The sequence below is a fragment of the Pimephales promelas genome, chromosome 9, assembly GCF_988280905.1.
Source record: "Pimephales promelas chromosome 9, fPimPro1.hap1.1, whole genome shotgun sequence".
In the NCBI taxonomy this organism is placed as follows: domain Eukaryota; kingdom Metazoa; phylum Chordata; class Actinopteri; order Cypriniformes; family Leuciscidae; genus Pimephales; species Pimephales promelas.
In genome coordinates this window covers 18,232,557-18,250,022 of record NC_142777.1, presented here as the reverse complement: position 1 = coordinate 18,250,022, position 17,466 = coordinate 18,232,557, and the positions used below count along the sequence as shown (strand labels likewise).

Here is a 17,466-nt window from a genome sequence, read left to right as displayed (position 1 = left end):
AGCGATCCGCCTTGCATCACAATCAGCCCTTAACAAGGTGATTACTCTCCATCAATAGGCTTCTCACTAATATACCCTTGTCATTGTTAGGCAAAGCAAAAACATCTGCAGTCCAGAGGTCACACTGCTTCACCCAGTTATTAATACAGCACTGTCAGGCCATGCAGTCTGTTGTACTCTGTTATACCAACGTCGTGTAGCAATAAACTGGACTGGCTCCAGTAAATAATCTAGCTATTAGTAAAAATGCTATAAGTACATTGTATTGAAGAATGAGAGCTATATTACACTCTGTTTATCCAATGATTCTATAATCAATCATAGTTGCGATACTACTATTTCTGTTATATGTTTATGCAATAAATATTAAGAGTAAAATAGTATTTCTATTACGTCACACAAAGTGCTTCATGGGAGTGGGTACTAAAGTGCTCTTTTGGTGCAATTTACTTGCTGGAAATTTCACTGTAGTATCCTGAGTAATGCAGTTTTTCACCAGGAATTCCTCTGTTTAAAATGAGTATTTAAAACATTTGGACATATACCATCAATTAATAACCTTTTAACTCACAATGGGTCTATCTTCAGTGGTTTATTGTTAAGTGATCAATAAAATCAATTCCCCTATAGAGAAAATGAATGGGATTTTTACTTCCGGAACCTGACTGGTGCACTCTATAGACACTTTAATATCCCATTAGTCCAGGGAAGAGGATTTGTAAAGGTTAAGCAAAACAACTGAATGCAATACGTCCATATTTCATACACCAACAGGTGAAACTCCAAAAATTTGAATATTGTGCAAAAGTTCAATTATTTCAGTGATTCAACTTAAAAAGGTGAAACTAAAATATTATATAAACCCATTACAAGCAAAGTGAGATATTTCAAGCCCTTATTTGTTATAATTTTGATGATTATTGCAAACCTTAGGGTTTTCATAAGCTGTAAGCAGTAATCATCAAAATTGTAACAAATAAAGGCTTTTGAATTCAATTACTAAAATAAATGAACTTTTACACGATATTCTAATTTTTCGAGTTTCCCCTGTATTCATGCTACACTGCCCGAATAAAAGTCACTGTTTGCATTTAAAAGGCAAATGCTTAACAGTCTATGATTGGTGCATACATTTTGGGTCAAAATTTGGCATTGACAATACAAGAGTCAATGACAACGTAAAGTCTGCTCCAGGACATCCCAATGACTTTCACTGACTGGACTCAGAGGTGCCAATCCATGTGTGAAAATGATTCGTCATTCTCCCTCACAACCATTCTTACACAATTTGAGCCTGATGAATCTTGACACCGTCATCCTGGAATATGGCCATCATGTGTCTTTCTACATGGTTGCTTAAGAAATGAAAACCACACACTCCACCATCAATTAGAGTTTGCCAAACATATAACATGCTAGCATTTGCCTATTTAAATGTTTTTTTTTTTAAATGTTCATTATTGTTTAACAATTGCAAAGTACTCATTCAAAATTAGTACCAACTAATGCGATTTTGGATGCAGCCTAATAGTTTTTTTTTTTTTATGTTTGATTTTTGAGCCATTCAGTAGTTACGTTAGCTAAATGAGACTGACAAGTCATATTCAGTTTGCCCACTGTGCACTACCCACCAGTAGCCTTTGTTTAAAAAAAAAAAAAAAAAAAAACTGTGCTATGATTTATCAATAAATATTCAAGTGTTTACAGGACAGCAGTCTTTGAAACAAGTTTTCTCTGGTGTCGTTTCCACCACTGCTGAGCACGTATCTCAGCGCTGTCCAGCAGGGGGAATCCTCTTTCTACACCCGACGCCTCTAAGAGACATATGCAGGAGGAGGAGGAGGTCGATAAGCTCCCATGGTAATGCCGGGGAGTTGTTTTATTGTGTAGTGCAGGGAGGTGACAGCTCCGGGCTGCAGTGCAGAGAGCAGGCACTGACTGATAGCCCCAGTGAGGCAGAATGAAGGGCTGAACCCCAGCCGTGGATCACTGTGGCTGGGGAGTTTCATTAACCAGGGGGTGATAATGATAATGCAGCAAACCTACAGCTGTGTTGCACCTCCTGAAATGAAAAACACTCCATATACACACAAGCATTTAATCATACAACCATGGTCACGTGCCATTACATGTAGTCTCATGCTTGGAGAGCTATCGGGGAGCTATCTCATGTTAATGGCTATTCAAAGCCGTGACGGCCGAAACAGACTGAAAAATAATTTCCATTTCATGCTTTTGAGAACAAAAATTATGTCTGGCAAACATGCTGTACCACTACCAATGAAATATTTCGATATACACTTACACTTATTTAAGAAATAAATACTATTATTTAGCAAGGATGCAATAAATTTATCAAAAAAAGACTTATACATTGTTGTCTCTTTTCAAATAAACGCTGTTCTTTTGAACTTTCTATTCATCAATAAACAAACGCCATCGCACACCAGTAGGTGATAGGTGCGTACCACATATGTATATATATATATATATATATATGATAAGTTCCGCATTTGACGCAAGGCTGCTCTTCAGTTTCCGGTTGGGGAGATTTAAAGCGTAGGAAAACGGGTTTGTCTTCAAAATGTACTGTCCACCCATCTTTGAAACGAAACTTTAAAACGTTTAGATGTAATTTTATATATGTTTATTTAATATAATAAACGAAGCATAAACAAAATGAGGGGTGTCTGTTTTTGTGACTAACGTTCCTTTAGTATAGCCATAGAGTATAAAAACCAATATAAATTCTCGGTATTGCATTGGACTCTACGATCGGCGGAAGTAATCCAGCATCCTTAGACCTTTACCAGAAATACCACCATGCATAAAGCCCTTTGTAGAACTTTCTATTCATAAAAAAAAGGATTTCTGAAGGATCTTGTGCAACGAAGACTAGTGAACAGTGTTGTAGTCGAGACCACCTCACTCGAGTCCGAGTCGAAACAGAGACCAGAGAGAGTCGAGTCCGAGTCAAGACCGAGTCCATAGAGTGTCGAGTCCGAGTCGAGTCCGAGACCAGAGACGGTCGAGTCCGAGTCGAGACCGAGTCGAGACCGAGACCAGTGAGGGTTGATTACCTAATTACCTTTTTTTTTTTTTTACTGAATTTACTTAGAGTTTAAAAAATAAGATCAGTTTAGGGTAAAAAGGCAACATAGTAGGTGGTGTTAAAAGTAATTTTATTACAATTTGTCATGCGCAGTTGCGCACTAGAAAATCACCAATCACTGGGCGTGTCAATCAATTTAAAGAAATATTTTATTAACATACATTAATAATCATGAAAAATATTTTTAATTGAACTCGAGTGGACTCGGGAATAAGTCCGAGTCCAAAAAAAAAAAAATGTTCGAGTACGAGTCAATTCCGAGTCCAAATGCACACGAGTCCATGACAAGACCAAGACCATTAAAATATGGTCTCGAGACCGAGTCCGAGACGAGTCCGAGTCTCGAGTACTACAACACTGCTAGTGAACGTACACGGTAACGAACAAATCATTATATTTCTCGTTTAAATAATTCCCTCCAAAGGCAAAAGCACGAAAACCTAGTCTAGTAACAAAATCAAGAAATCAAATCCCATTTAAAATATATTAATACTGAAAATATTAAAACTGTAAAAATTAATCAAGTACACAAGAGGTCGACCGATATGTTTTTTTTTTTCACGCCGATACCAATTTTTTTATATCCGGGTCGGCCGGTGGCCGAGTAATGCTGCAGATTTATTTTGGCCGATATTTGGCCGATATTTGCTTGGTTTTTAACCTCTATTTGAAAGATAAAATGTAAAAGAAATGATAATTACTTAACATAGACAAACTTTCTCAACAAAATCAATTTATCCTCTCCAAAACAACCACCAGATGGGAAAATGATATTTTACAAAAACTTTAAATGCACCACAACGCAACGTCTGTTGTTCTTCAGACAACGGCATCCCGCTTTTGGACCTTTTAGTCTACAGTGAAACACAGTCACACTTTACACTGTTTGGCCAGCATTTTAACCATGTTTAATCCAGCTACTAACTAACTAACGGTCAGTGTTGTGCCTGAACGCGTTCAATGAACGATAGTTCATGAACACGTTCATATTTAGGTCTGCTGCTCACTCGGCTGGAAAATGACTCTAGCGCCAGCGTGTTCCACGACAACACTAGGCTGCCCACAGATGCGCCTGCCTAATAATCGGCTTGATATACTTGGATATTGGCCGATGCCGATTATGTAAAAAAAATGCCAAAAATCGGCCGATTAATCTACCTCTAAAGTACACGCAACATTGCTGAGCATAAGAGACTTTTTTCAAAAACATAAAGAAGTCTAACCAGTGGATAGTCAGTTTTATAACAATGAATTTGTCCAAATAAAGAGCTATTATTTTCAATTAAGTCAATAGTCAAAAATGATTTTGAAACCACCAGTTTCAGAACCCAAGCGCCAGAACCGAGAGAAAAGGGAGGAGCTTACGTTCAAAACCGAGTAACGGAGCGTAGTTTGCTTAGACATGAAACGGCATGCTTTTATTACACACGAAACGTATAAAAATGCATACAACAAATGAACAATTCACCCCATAGGCCCATTTTATCTTGACAATCCTGTATACATTTAACTTACAATGTATCAAACTCACTCTCAGGCCCATTTTGTCCTTACATTCTTGCTAAAATAACTATAATGGAGTAATAATAATTCTGCCCTTCCCTCACTTCCAGTTCTGAAACTAGTGGTGCTGTAGGTATGCAGTTAGATATATCTCCTAGAATTGGTTAACTGGTCCAGGCTAACCAGCATAAACGCTTCCTGCACGGGTTGTGAACTTATTAGATGGATATCTATAGCATTTATACCAAACAGTTGGATTTGCAGTTTGCATCATTTGCCCTTGGCGCCTGAATAGTGGAAGGACTGCTATCAGCGAGGGCTGTGTAGTCTGTCTCTGTGGATTTACCTGTATAGGGCTAAGGGAACCAGAGACTAATCTCACTGCACCCATTACATGCAGCCCAGAGGCAAACTGAGGATTACAACGGAGGGATTCGGGATTTATTCGGAGCTTTCTGAGCTACTTGAAAGATTTCACCATGCCAACTCACATTACTCTATGAATGGAAGGAGCATTAATGTTTCAACTTCAACTCACAGTATGTTGGGTTCAGTCTCAGCGTGCTAAAGTCACGAGAAAATATCAATCCAGCTCTCCCAAATATGACGACTCCCTTCTGAAAGACCCACTTATTAAAACGTTTTAACAATGTTACATACGAATTATAATTCAAATAAATGCAGTTCTTTTGAACTTTCAAATAAAAGAATCCTGAAAAGAATGAATTCAGGGTAAAATTAAGGAGGAATCAACTCTTTTCAACATCGATAATAATAAGAAATGTTTCTTGAGCAAATCCGCATATTATAATGATTTCTGACACTGAAGACTGGAGTAATGATGCTCAAAATCCAGATTTGGATCACAGGAATAAATTACATCATAAAATGTATTCAAATAGAGCAATTACGTTACTGTTTTTACTGTATTTTTGATTAAATAAATGCGCAATATTGCATATCTGCAGGGCTTGTAGATACAGTGTGCTTGTACTGTAGGGTTTACCTTAAGATGCCTTCTCCTCCTATGAAAGCGCAGCAGCTCCTTGTGTTGGCGTGCGATGAAGTTGACGGCCGCATACTCCAGCAGAGCAGAGAACACAAAGAGAAGGCACACTGCCATCCAAATGTCAATGGCTTTCACATACGAGACCTGCAGCAAGACAGAAATCAACAGGATTTGCAACGAAGACCAACTCTGAGTCACCGCCTGGCTCACTCACTGAGTCACTTTTGGCTCACGTGCTCAGAACTTTCTAGTTGAGAAAGTCGTAAAATATGCCCATTATAGGTAAGAACCTTTCATCTAAAATCTGGAGAGCTAAAAGGACTGTTCTACCAAGCCTGAGATAGGGGATCAAAGTGTTAATGAATAAAATATGTCAATGTTGAGTCATTTTGCTTTTTTTTTTTTTTCTCAGAGCATGACGGCTGTTAAGACAGTGGCCCGGTCTCTATGCATAAAGACGACTGAAGTGCGCTTTGGGAGACTTCTTCTTCGGCCTGAAAAAGAGCTGGGCTGCCGGCCCGACCGCTTGGCTGAGACTCACTTTATTTGACAAGCCAGTGACCAAAGTGGTTGTGGAGTTTAGGTGGCATTACAGAGTGCACGGTTCACAAAGCATTGTTGAAATGACGGGAGCGCGCTGGGGTGAGACGGCGCTGATGAAATACTCCACTCTGATCTTCACCGCTAATCTCATATAGCTTTATTGGAACGGTTCTCTTTCATTAATTGAAACCTTTACAATTACTTCCATCAGTAACACCCACTACTATCAAAACCGAACAGTCTTTAGAGCTTAAGCCAAGAGACAAAGCTGTGTTTTTAGATAAACGCAGCTGGACACAGGGGAGGTACAGCCATCCAAGGACATGGCTTGAGCACTGACATTAAAACACCTACATGATCAGTATTGCGGTGAGCAGACTCAAAAGCATCTGCCAAATGTCAAAACTGGGAATAATCTCCCAAAACATTCATAAGAAAAAAAAAAAATCATTTCATAAATCCATTTAGAGGTTTTCTTGTCAAGCATGGCAACCTATTTAAACCTGAACGGTATGTGTGCCAAGTCATGGTGCATGTAAATGATGATCAGCATCTCAAAATACAGCAATATCCTGTCTCATCTTGATGCTGCATGTAGGATCTGAAAAATATATGAAGTACTACATCAGGCTGAGTAAGTAAAACAGGTACAGGGAATGATGGGTACAATTTCCGTCCTGTTATAAAGTAATTATGTCAACAATCCCCAAAAAACACACACACAGAAAAAAGGACATCAGAATTACAACTGAACCAATAAATATTTTTTTTTTTGGTTGTAATATATATATATATATATATATATATATATATATATATATATATATATATATATTATATACATTAAAAATTGCAGCCTTGTTTTGGTTTTATTTTGATTAATAGTGCAGCCTTACTTTCTTATTCATCTCAGTGTGGCACACATGTGATATATGTGACACTGGCATTTTTATAATTTCCCCCCAGTATTACAGACTAGGCTTAAGCCTATCCCAGACTAAAATGCATGTTGAAGCTGTTTTTACTAAAAGTAGCCTAACTTGCAAGTTTTCTTGCAAGGCATGTTTATAAAAGCTGCTTAAATATCCTAATTGAACGAAAGCCTAATCCTGGCTTTATCTAAGACCTGTCTGTGGAACCAGGCCTTTAAGTCTTAAACTAATTTTCTATGAGGTTTGAGTCTGATCAGGATGATGTGGACAGGGATTGAGCCTACTACAAGTCATGACATATTGCAGTGGGATCCATGAAATAGAGTATACTCTACAGTCTACACCATCAGGGCATTGTATAGTTGAGAGATGATTATGCTGGAGAGGAGACCCAACTGACCTTGGGAAGAGAAGCTCTAGATCCTGAGCTCTGGGTGGTCATGGTCAGCACAGTTGTGATGCCCAAGCCTACACGGGCAGGAGCAGCATCCATGTTGATCCAGAAGGACACCCAAGACAAAATGACAATCAGGAGACTGGGAATGTACATCTGGATCAGATAATAGCCCATCTGTCTCTCCAGGTGGAAACGAGCCTCTATGCAGGTAAACTTCCCTGAAACACAAATAGTATGTGGCTTTCATTGTCTACTCATGTTCTATGTGATTCTCCAGTGTTTTGTCTTTGCAGGTTTAAGACAGCCCTTGTAAATAGGGTTACGAAGGGGAAACAGTTCCATAAAAATAAACAAAATACCAGAACCAAATGATGTTTGATTCAATTAACAGTTTACCAAACTAAAATACAGATACTTAATCAGAACAAAATGGAAAGCATGACCAGTGTAGTCCAATTACAGAATGAATGATTCCTGTGAACCTTATAGTGAACCTTATAAACCTGTTCTTTTTAGTGAATCTGATTCTTGAACAAATGACTCTGACGAGTTGGATCTTTTTAGCGAATAAAACATATGCAGCTAACAGACTTAAATCAGTGTATGTACTGATACATTAAGTATCCGGGACTGCTAAAAGGAATCTGGGAACCAGAATAGTCAAATCCAATTCCTAGTTTACAGCCCCTTGACAATTCCATGTGTGTTCCCCTACACTATAACTAGACAGCAGAGCTGAAAATGTCAGGGTCAAGGTTCATTTAACTTCCACCATTTACTCGGCTGAACTGGAATAGCCAAGCTTTTGCAGTTGTTACGGAGTTGATGCAGCATAAACCTCTAGATTATTCCCTCACTCTTGGGAATATAATGTATTGACTACACTGTTGCATTTATGAATATATATAAAGACATAAAAGGAAAGTCTAGTACTAAAAGCAAACAGAGGTATTGACTCAAACAGAAGCTCAAACAGAGAGAGCAAACACTTTCTCTGGACTGCAATCTTTGTTGATCGTAAACAGCCATGCGAAAAACAGCAGGGATTCAACTGACCAGCATTAAAATTTAAACTACACAAGTGCCTATTTTTCCCAAGGGACTTGGAGGATGCATTCGGATGAGGAAGACAGGCTGGACTGCAGAGCTTAGGCCTGCTCTGCAAATCAAAAAAGATTGCCACTAATAAATCTGAGAAAAGACACTTTAATTTTGACTGGGGAGCGGTAGAGCTCTTGTACTGCATCTCCAGTGCCCGCGCTGGAGGAACACGACTATGCAGAGAAAAAGAGAGAGAAAGAGAGAGCTGCGTCCGAAATCGAATACTTCCCTAGTATATAGTTTGCGAAAAACAGTACACGAGCAGAGTAGTATATCCAAAATCATAGAATTCGAAAAACAGTAGGCCAATAGTACCTGGATGACCTATTACTCCCAAGATTCTGAAGTGCGCACGATGGACACTTTACTATCCCATGATGCCACGGGGGAGAGGAGTTGTCGTCGTTATATTTGAAAATGGCGGAAACCGGAGACGCGACTGTAACGTTAGGAGATAAACACAGACACACATGCGTATCTCTATTAATTCAAGTTTATTTATCGATGTAATATCACAAGCAAATAAATGGCCTTTTCCTTGCCAAAAATCAACATCTGTCATTATTCATAGGGATTGCGTGTGTGTTTTATGAGGTAAAATTTCTTAGGTAAATAAATGTTATTTGAGAAATTGACGCCTCCTCTTCATTGTCGACTCAGACGACGTAAAAACGCAGATGAAAACAGAAAGCAGAACTAAAAACAGTGCGAAGTTGGTGCGGTCACTGGAATGGGCTCTTTAAATTTTCACACAGTTAAGACAGCGTATGTCACACGACAACAACATGGCGCATGTTGTACGATGTACGTATGGACTCAATTATACTACCCGTATTCATACTATATAAAAGGTACTTTTTTAACAGTCGCAAAGTACGTTCTTATTTAAATATAGTACCTACTCACATAGTACGCGATTTCGGACGCAGCCCTGTAATCACACATGCGTAAAAACACACCACTGAACTGAGATGGTGAACACAGAAATGAACGGTGAGTCATGATTAGAGCATTGGTGCATCTTCAGGGTATTTGATCCGCACAAACACAGAGGTGATGGGTGAAGTGCAAAGTAAGCACACTGAAGAATTATGAGATGCACCTCAGGCAGGAATGAGAGAGAGAGAGAGAGAGAGAGAGAGAGAGAGAGAGAGAGAGAGAGAGAGAGAGAGAGAGAGAGAGAGAGAGAGAGAGAGAGAGAGAGTTGAGCAAATATTGAACCTTTTTAAAGTATTTAAATCTGACTGATATTAGTTAGTTCTGGATTACCTCAAGGTAAAAAAATGCAAACACCGACAAGATAATAGACTATGTGCACGTTAGCATATGCTACTTCCAGCTGTGAAACCGATAGGGGGTGTCTAGTTTCCGGTAGCCTGATGGACGAATGTCTTGGACATTTGCCGAATATTACAGTCGATGATGTTCATTGACTGGCTAGTGATTTTTCTCCAGCTCCCCAGAGGTAACGTTAAGTCACAACAACATCCATGCTACTTGCTCAAGCTATGCTATCTGGTAACTGTTATGTTATCTCTCTATACATTATAAAAGTCGAAATCATGCGTTAGGTGCATTTTCATTATATAGATCAGACAACCACTCCTACACGTCATATATAGGGAGTAAAGGTATCCGACGTTGGTTCGTTCGTTATCAAGTTAAGCTGTTTTCACACATATTTCTAGACAGGTCTCCCTTGCAAAATAGGTTCTAACCCCAGGGGCTTCTCCTGGTTAAAGGGTATAATAATAATAATAATAATAATAAATAATTAGTAGCCTAAAAACTTCCATCTAGTTGTTATGGATACGCAATGCTCCACTCTGTAAGGCGACTGCTTGGGTGCCATGACAAAAAGTAGATGTGAAACGTTTACTTTTCACAATGCGGCAGCGCCTGGCTCCACCCAAATATGTGTGAAAACTGTGTTGTTTGACTTGACTATGAACTATCTCGTGTCTACGACAAATGCGTACAAAAACATTTTGGACCTGAATTTATATATGTACTAATTATAAATGTATTTTTCATGTATATTTACTTTATGGAGTTATTTTTCGATTTGATCAAGAACGTAAACCAATGCCAACGCTGTTTGTGTATATAGTAGCCAGTTAGTGCAATGCTATTGTGTAAAACAAACGTATATAAAGTTCAGTTACCATTCAGAAACGTTTTGTAAGAGCCGTGCGTGGTGAGGTTCTGCTTGACTCTCTTCATCGCCGCTTTCTGGGTCTGATTCTGGCTCAAACTGATAGTGCAGTATCGAAACTATTCTTTAAATTCGACAGGAACACACATGCAAGTTTCGCTTGTAAAGGTAATGAGCGTGAATTTTCCGGATAACGTGTACTACAGTTTAGCCAATCACAACACACCGGCCCAAACGAACCAATCTGAGTCCACTGCCTGTTTCTGAGGGAGTGGTTTCATAGACTCAGGAAGTCAACCGGTCATTCAAATGACAGAGGAGAAGGGGCTTACAATAAAGGTGAAATTTACGAAAAAATAAGACTTTTTAAAAAAGAAAAACCACGAATGCATGTTATATTGCACCCCACAAACACAATCATGCAAAGAAAAAAAAAGCAATAAACCACCCCTTTAAGAAATTCCAGTCAGAACGTGTCAGTAAGACACTAGTTTATTGGGCATTATTTTACTGTGGATTCGTTTTTACACAAGACACCACACGGCGCCGGCTTTTCAGAGAGACCGAAAATAAAAGATGATGCAGTGACGCCCATATTGATTCTGACAGTAATGTCACAACACAAGTGTGAGTAACAGTGTTTTCACCATGTGTAACTATTGTTTTGTCTGTTACAGAGTAGTAAGTCAAACTGAATAGTGATTTGCTATTCTTTCCTTTGCTTCTGCATTTAAGGGGTTAAAATACTGGATTGTCAGATGAGATAAGAAAACACACAGAGAACGCTGCTTTTGTTATTGTTTTGATCACGAGCACATTAACTGTAACCCTGAATAAAAGCTTCAGTGAGAAACATCTGTTATGGCATTGGTAAGTAATAGCAACACGTTTCATTTCATTTAAAACACGACTGCAAATGACGATGCACCTTGTGACCTTTGTAACCAAATGTGACCTTTAATAAAACATAATGCTTAAGAAAAAATAAAGAAACGATATCCAATAAGACTGTTTCGAACAAAACTCTCATTAGCTCAATGATAAAAACTCAAGAGAAAGGCAGACAATCTGCTCTGACTGTCCCTGCTGTTTTGGCTTGCTTCTATTTTCGATCTGAACCGCTCTGGCCTTCAGCAATTTTCCAGTTTATCTGGAGTGTAACAAATCCTGACCGTCAACGTTGACTGAACAGATGGTATTTAACCCAATCAAAAGTTCATGAAGAAGATTCAAAGCATAGCTGTGGTCCACGACCACAACCTTTCACTGAACCCATTTTGGTGCCAAGTGCTTCATAACAACTGACCCAACAATAGTTTGCGATTGTGTCTGGCCACATTTAGACCAGTGTCAGCTCTGAACAAACACTAGAGCTTCAAATGCAGTTGAATACCACACGATGAATGACACTTACCTGTATTATAGTGCTTGGTACAGTAGCGCAGATCCTTCTCTTCCTTCAGTATAAACTGAGGTAACGTCAGTCCGTCCGCTACCTGCACGGCTCCTTTCTCGTCCCACTCGAATATAAGATCATTCATCGTGTAGCCAACTAGTGGAGGAAAGGTGAAACAATAATGTTTCAATAATAACATTTTTTTTTTTTTTTTTTTTCCTCTTCCCTATTGCAGGTTAACAAAACAGTAACACATACCAGGTAAGATTCAGTGAGACACATCTACAATACAGAAGTAGGAAAGGGGAAACAAAAAACAAAAAAAACAACAAAAAAAAAAAAAAAAAAAAAAAAAAAAAAAAAACAACAGAGAACAGAAAAACTCACAACAGCCCCACACAGTTATCGACAAAGTGGTATATGTAGGCACACGAGATCCTTTCTGTGATGCAATTCGGTAGTATCTGAATAGTTGTAGAGGATATGATAGAGACTTTGACAAACACAAAGAAATATATACATATATATATATATATATACACACACATACATATATATATATATATATATACATACATATACATACACGTATCTATATTAGTGTTAGTGGTGGCAGTATCAATGATAGTATTTATAATGATAATATTCATGACAATAATAGTAATATAGGCTATAGCAATCTACAACAGTAGTGACAATAGCAATATGACAATAAGAATACATTTAATTTTATTTTTATTGCACATCTGCTCTAAGAGTCATTCGTTTCCAGGAAGAAAGCCCACTCTTTCTTAATAAAACTGTCGAAGTCGGAATCGCGAAGTAGTGAGGTATTAAAGCGCCATCTGTTGGGCCGTTTAATAGAGGACTGAATATTGAATGAGATAGAGATAGGAGCATGATCGCTGATTATGATTGGGTGAATTGAAGTTTCTATTACATGTTGGGTTAGTGAATTACTGATGAGAGAGAAATCAATTCGGGAAAAGGACTGGTGAAAAGGAGAGAAATAGCTATATTTCCTAAGTGAAGGGTTATTCATTCTCCAACTATCGCCAAGTCCATAAGTAGTCATATATTGTTTTATTGTTTCAGTAGACTGCCAAATTCTTGTGGAATTGGATGAATGTGATCGGTCTATTTGCGGGTTTAGGACAGTGTTGAAGTCTCCAGCTATAATGATATTATTTGTATCAGGCAATAGTGAAAAAAAATTATGAAAAAAGGATGGGTCATCATTGTTTGGTCCATAAATATTAGCTAGTGTATATGTTATATGATTAATAGATACATTGATGATGACAAATCTCCCTTCTGGGTCAATAACAGATGTGTTAAGAGTTAGTGGGATATTTTTATTAATTAATATTGAGACTCCACGTTGTTTACTATTGTATGTTGATGAGAATATGTTGTTAAATTGATTAAATGTTAGATTTTCAAGTTCTGGTTTGGATAAGTGTGTTTCCTGTATAAAAGATATATCAGCCCTTAATTTCATCAGATGACTAATTATTTTAGTCCTTTTTGCCTGGGTCCGGAAGCCACGTACATTCCACGAAACTATTTTAAGTGTTTGCATGATTGCTTATTAAATGTCTGGAGAGAGATGATGATAATGTCAAAAAAAAAAAAATAAATAAAAAAAAAAAAAAAAAATCGTTGAGATTGTGGGCCATACATATAAACGTGTAGAGAATATAAACAAATACAGTGTGACATAGTGAGACAGAATAAACAAAAGCATAAAGATCAAAAATAATAACATTTTTTAGCGAATCGGCCACCTCACACCTCTAAAAGAAACAATCTAAACACGCATTTCTTGAAAACCAATAATACATAGTATATAATAAGGGTGTAATGACGATACCCTTAAGTAACGATTAGATATATCACGATACGATATTATTGCGATGCTAACAGCCATATGATAAAGGGTTAACAAAAATGTTTAATGTTGCTTTAAATGTTACATTTGGTGTTACATAGGGGGTGTAATTGAATATAATTTTTTTCATTATTTTTTATTTATTATTTTTAGAATTATTTTAGACAAATTTGCGTGCACTCTGTCACTGACTAGATATTTTTAAAATAGTGTAGGCCACTTTTTTACTGGTAACATAAGACATTTGGTATTATCAGGACAAATATTCCTCCATTGCATTATTATACATTATATTCAACATTAATGTAATGCTGACTCTAAAACTCATTTTGGTTTTCATTTTGGTTAAACTATACACAATACAGATTGTCACTATCCATGATACATATTGTTGCAGTTTTGAATTGTGTAAAGTATAAAATGTCAATAAAGTAAAAATGTGAAACAAAAAGCACCCACTATAAATCAAAACTAGTGCAATTGTCTGCATTGATTTTAACGGGAAAGATTTGTTAAAATGTTACATAACCACCAACCCTGCATCACCATCCGTCACCCAAAAATAATTTGCAAATAATTTTCAAAATGCTTCCGTCAAACAAAGTTTGCGCTGTAATTTGGCAAATTTGAGAATCAATAGTAAATAACAGAAATCTGTAATGCCAGGAAGGGCCGGTGTTGGCTTGTGCTTGAAGCGTCTCTCTGCTGACTGCTGAATCTACTTGAAGGCGGCCTTAAATCACTACGCTCTTCATCTGCTGGTGCCAGCCAGTACAACATCCATCTCTGCACCACTGAATAAATCCTCTCCATCTGGCTGAAAGGATCAGGGCATACTTACAGCTCTCCAGCTGCATTATACAGGTCTGCACATCCATAGGGAAATTCTTCAGGTCCATGGGGCAGGCCAGAATCAGTGTTATTCTAAAAACAACAACACCACTGATCAGCAACAAACTCCACAACACATCCAATTAGACAGCTCTTATTTTCTTCCTTTTCCACTGGACAAACCAGGTTAAATTTAAAAGGAACAGTTCACCCGCATCAGTATTATTATTTCAATATTTTTATATACTTTTATTGCATTTATTCATATTCTGAATTAGTTTTAATTTTTTTTTTTTCAGTTTCAGTAGGTTTTTAAAATAAATAAATAAAAAAAATCCAGTTTTAGTCATTTTAGTATTTAAACGTTAGTTAGCTGTCAAGGCAACATTTCTAATTTTTATTTAAAAGTAAAGGCTCCATTGACTTCCATAGTATTTATTTTCCATGCTATGGAAGTCAACAGGATTCATCAACTGTTCAGTGTCCAGCATTCTTCAAAATAACTTCTTTTGTGTCCAGCAGAAGAAAGAAATCCATACAGGCAAATAAAGACAGAATTGTCATTTATGGGAGCGCTATCCCTTTAAGTTTTCGATTTTTCATCTAACATTAATGTTTTATTACATTTCAGATTTATTTTAAATGATGCAAACTAACGTTAAGGGTTTATTTTTAGTTAACAATAACACAGCACCCAATAATTACAATTCAGTCATTATTTGCTCACTGTCATCAGTTGTTTTTCACCGATAATTTCCACAGCCACTGCAGCTCTAAAATGAAATATGTCGCAGTTGGTTTTGGTTTTACGAGACACCTGGTTATGAGACACTGGAGAACCAATAATGTTTGATGTTATTGATGTCCAACCTGAAGCACAGGTGCCACATTTGATTTGAGAGCTGCATCAGGGGTGACGATTATCAGTGAATTACTTAAATTTCATTCTGTTCCTCACTTCAGAAGACTTAAAATATAGTGCAGAAGTTGTACTACAGACCATTCCTATTGTGCCTTTTAAAGTGTGTGTGTGGTCACTATGAATTGTTATTGTATGGAAATAACACTATAGAGAATTGAAAAGGCATTAGGATGAGAAACAAAGAGTAATTGATTTAATCTTGGTTGCATTTCTTAAGGCGAGACACTACAGATTAAAAGGATACAATTTTTAAATAATAGACTTCCTCAGTTGATTACTTATACAAGTATATTAAAAATTTTGGTTTAATTATGAAAATTATGCATTATCTCATTAAATATGCACAATTTTGGTAGATAGAGCTTAACATACGATACATTTTATGATACATCTTTTTTCATCAGAGGGATTTTAGGATATATGGTTTCATTACCTAGGAAATCTAAATATACTATTGAATGCCTTACAAAATCCATTGCCATATTTTTCTGCCACATTTTTGCCGGTAAAAAAGGTAAAACTTCCAAAATCTCTGTGTAAACAATGAGTGACGTACACGCACAAGCGATCACTTCCGGCGCATGCGCAGACCGAAGCGCCCGTTGTGGTTACACGAGGTAAAAACAATATAAATACTGTTCGTTTTCTCACACAAACCGCTCGTTTTGTGTCTTAGGCCATCAATTTGTACTTACATTTACGAGTCATTTAATCATGTTTAATTTGGACTTCTCTGAGCATGCTCTTTGAGGTGGACCCCCAAAACCTGCATTATATCACCTACATCTTGGATGCCCTCAAGGTAAGCTAAAACATATCAAAAATTTATTTCAAAGTGAACTATCCCTTTAAGTAGGGATTTTCATACATTTCTATTGGAAAACATTGCTCAAAATCAGAATAAATGCTAAGATCATTAGTAATAATAATATATATTTTAAGGTCATGAAAACTGATTATTTAATAACATGGCAGGCATATAAGGCTTTCAACTGCAGTAAATCAATTAATTAGCATTGGCAAAGTACACCACGTGATGCGTCTGAGGGAATCACGTTAGCAGAAACCAGCAGTAGCCAATGAGATTTCATCATTAGCTTTAAATCACCCTTTGGACATTCACGATTGGTTACTGTTAGAAAGGAAATGCCCATATTTAGGTGACATAGCTTTAGAACGATACGGGTCATGACAGACTTCAGTAAACTGACGGAACGCAGAATGACGCATTGGAAAGCTAACTTCTTGGTAAATTTGAGAGTAACTTACTGCAAAATGTAATACAATCTACATCTTAAAATATATTTTCAACGTTTCTTTAGAGTAGCTTGAAAGAACACATACTGAAGGAGTAAACTAGCCTAAAAGCTCAAAACTGATCACTGCAGGAAAAATCTATGTTTTTGTCTGCTGTGTCTCGCCTTAAAGGGACAGCCACCTAAAAATTAAAAAAAAAAAAAAAATCTAATTTTTAGGTGGCTATTCCTTTAAGAAAATCCAACCAAACTCTATTAAATCTATGATTATTAACTCGGCCTCATGTGATCCTAAAGCTAGATAAAGAATCAGCCCAGTGCAGAGGCTGTATTTACGTCACTATCAAAGGATAGTGGTTATTTACCCGAAATGTTCAATCTAACTGTGCACTGTGGCTGGTGCAATTTACAGAGAGTT

At 37.2% G+C, this 17,466-nt stretch overlaps 1 protein-coding gene across 2 annotated transcripts in view; it reads right to left on the bottom strand.

Moving 5' to 3' along the window:
- glra1 (glycine receptor, alpha 1) overlaps nt 1–17,466 on the bottom strand; it is a 59,223-nt gene that overhangs the window by 10,715 nt on the left and 31,042 nt on the right. For both annotated transcript variants that reach the window (XM_039680377.2, XM_039680378.2), the window contains 4 exons: nt 14,881–14,963; nt 12,167–12,304; nt 7,500–7,714; nt 5,622–5,768 (listed from right to left, as the gene is read on the bottom strand). In XM_039680377.2, coding sequence (XP_039536311.1) covers nt 5,622–5,768; nt 7,500–7,714; nt 12,167–12,304; nt 14,881–14,963 — 583 coding nt within the window. The remainder of the gene's footprint in view (nt 1–5,621; nt 5,769–7,499; nt 7,715–12,166; nt 12,305–14,880; nt 14,964–17,466) is intronic.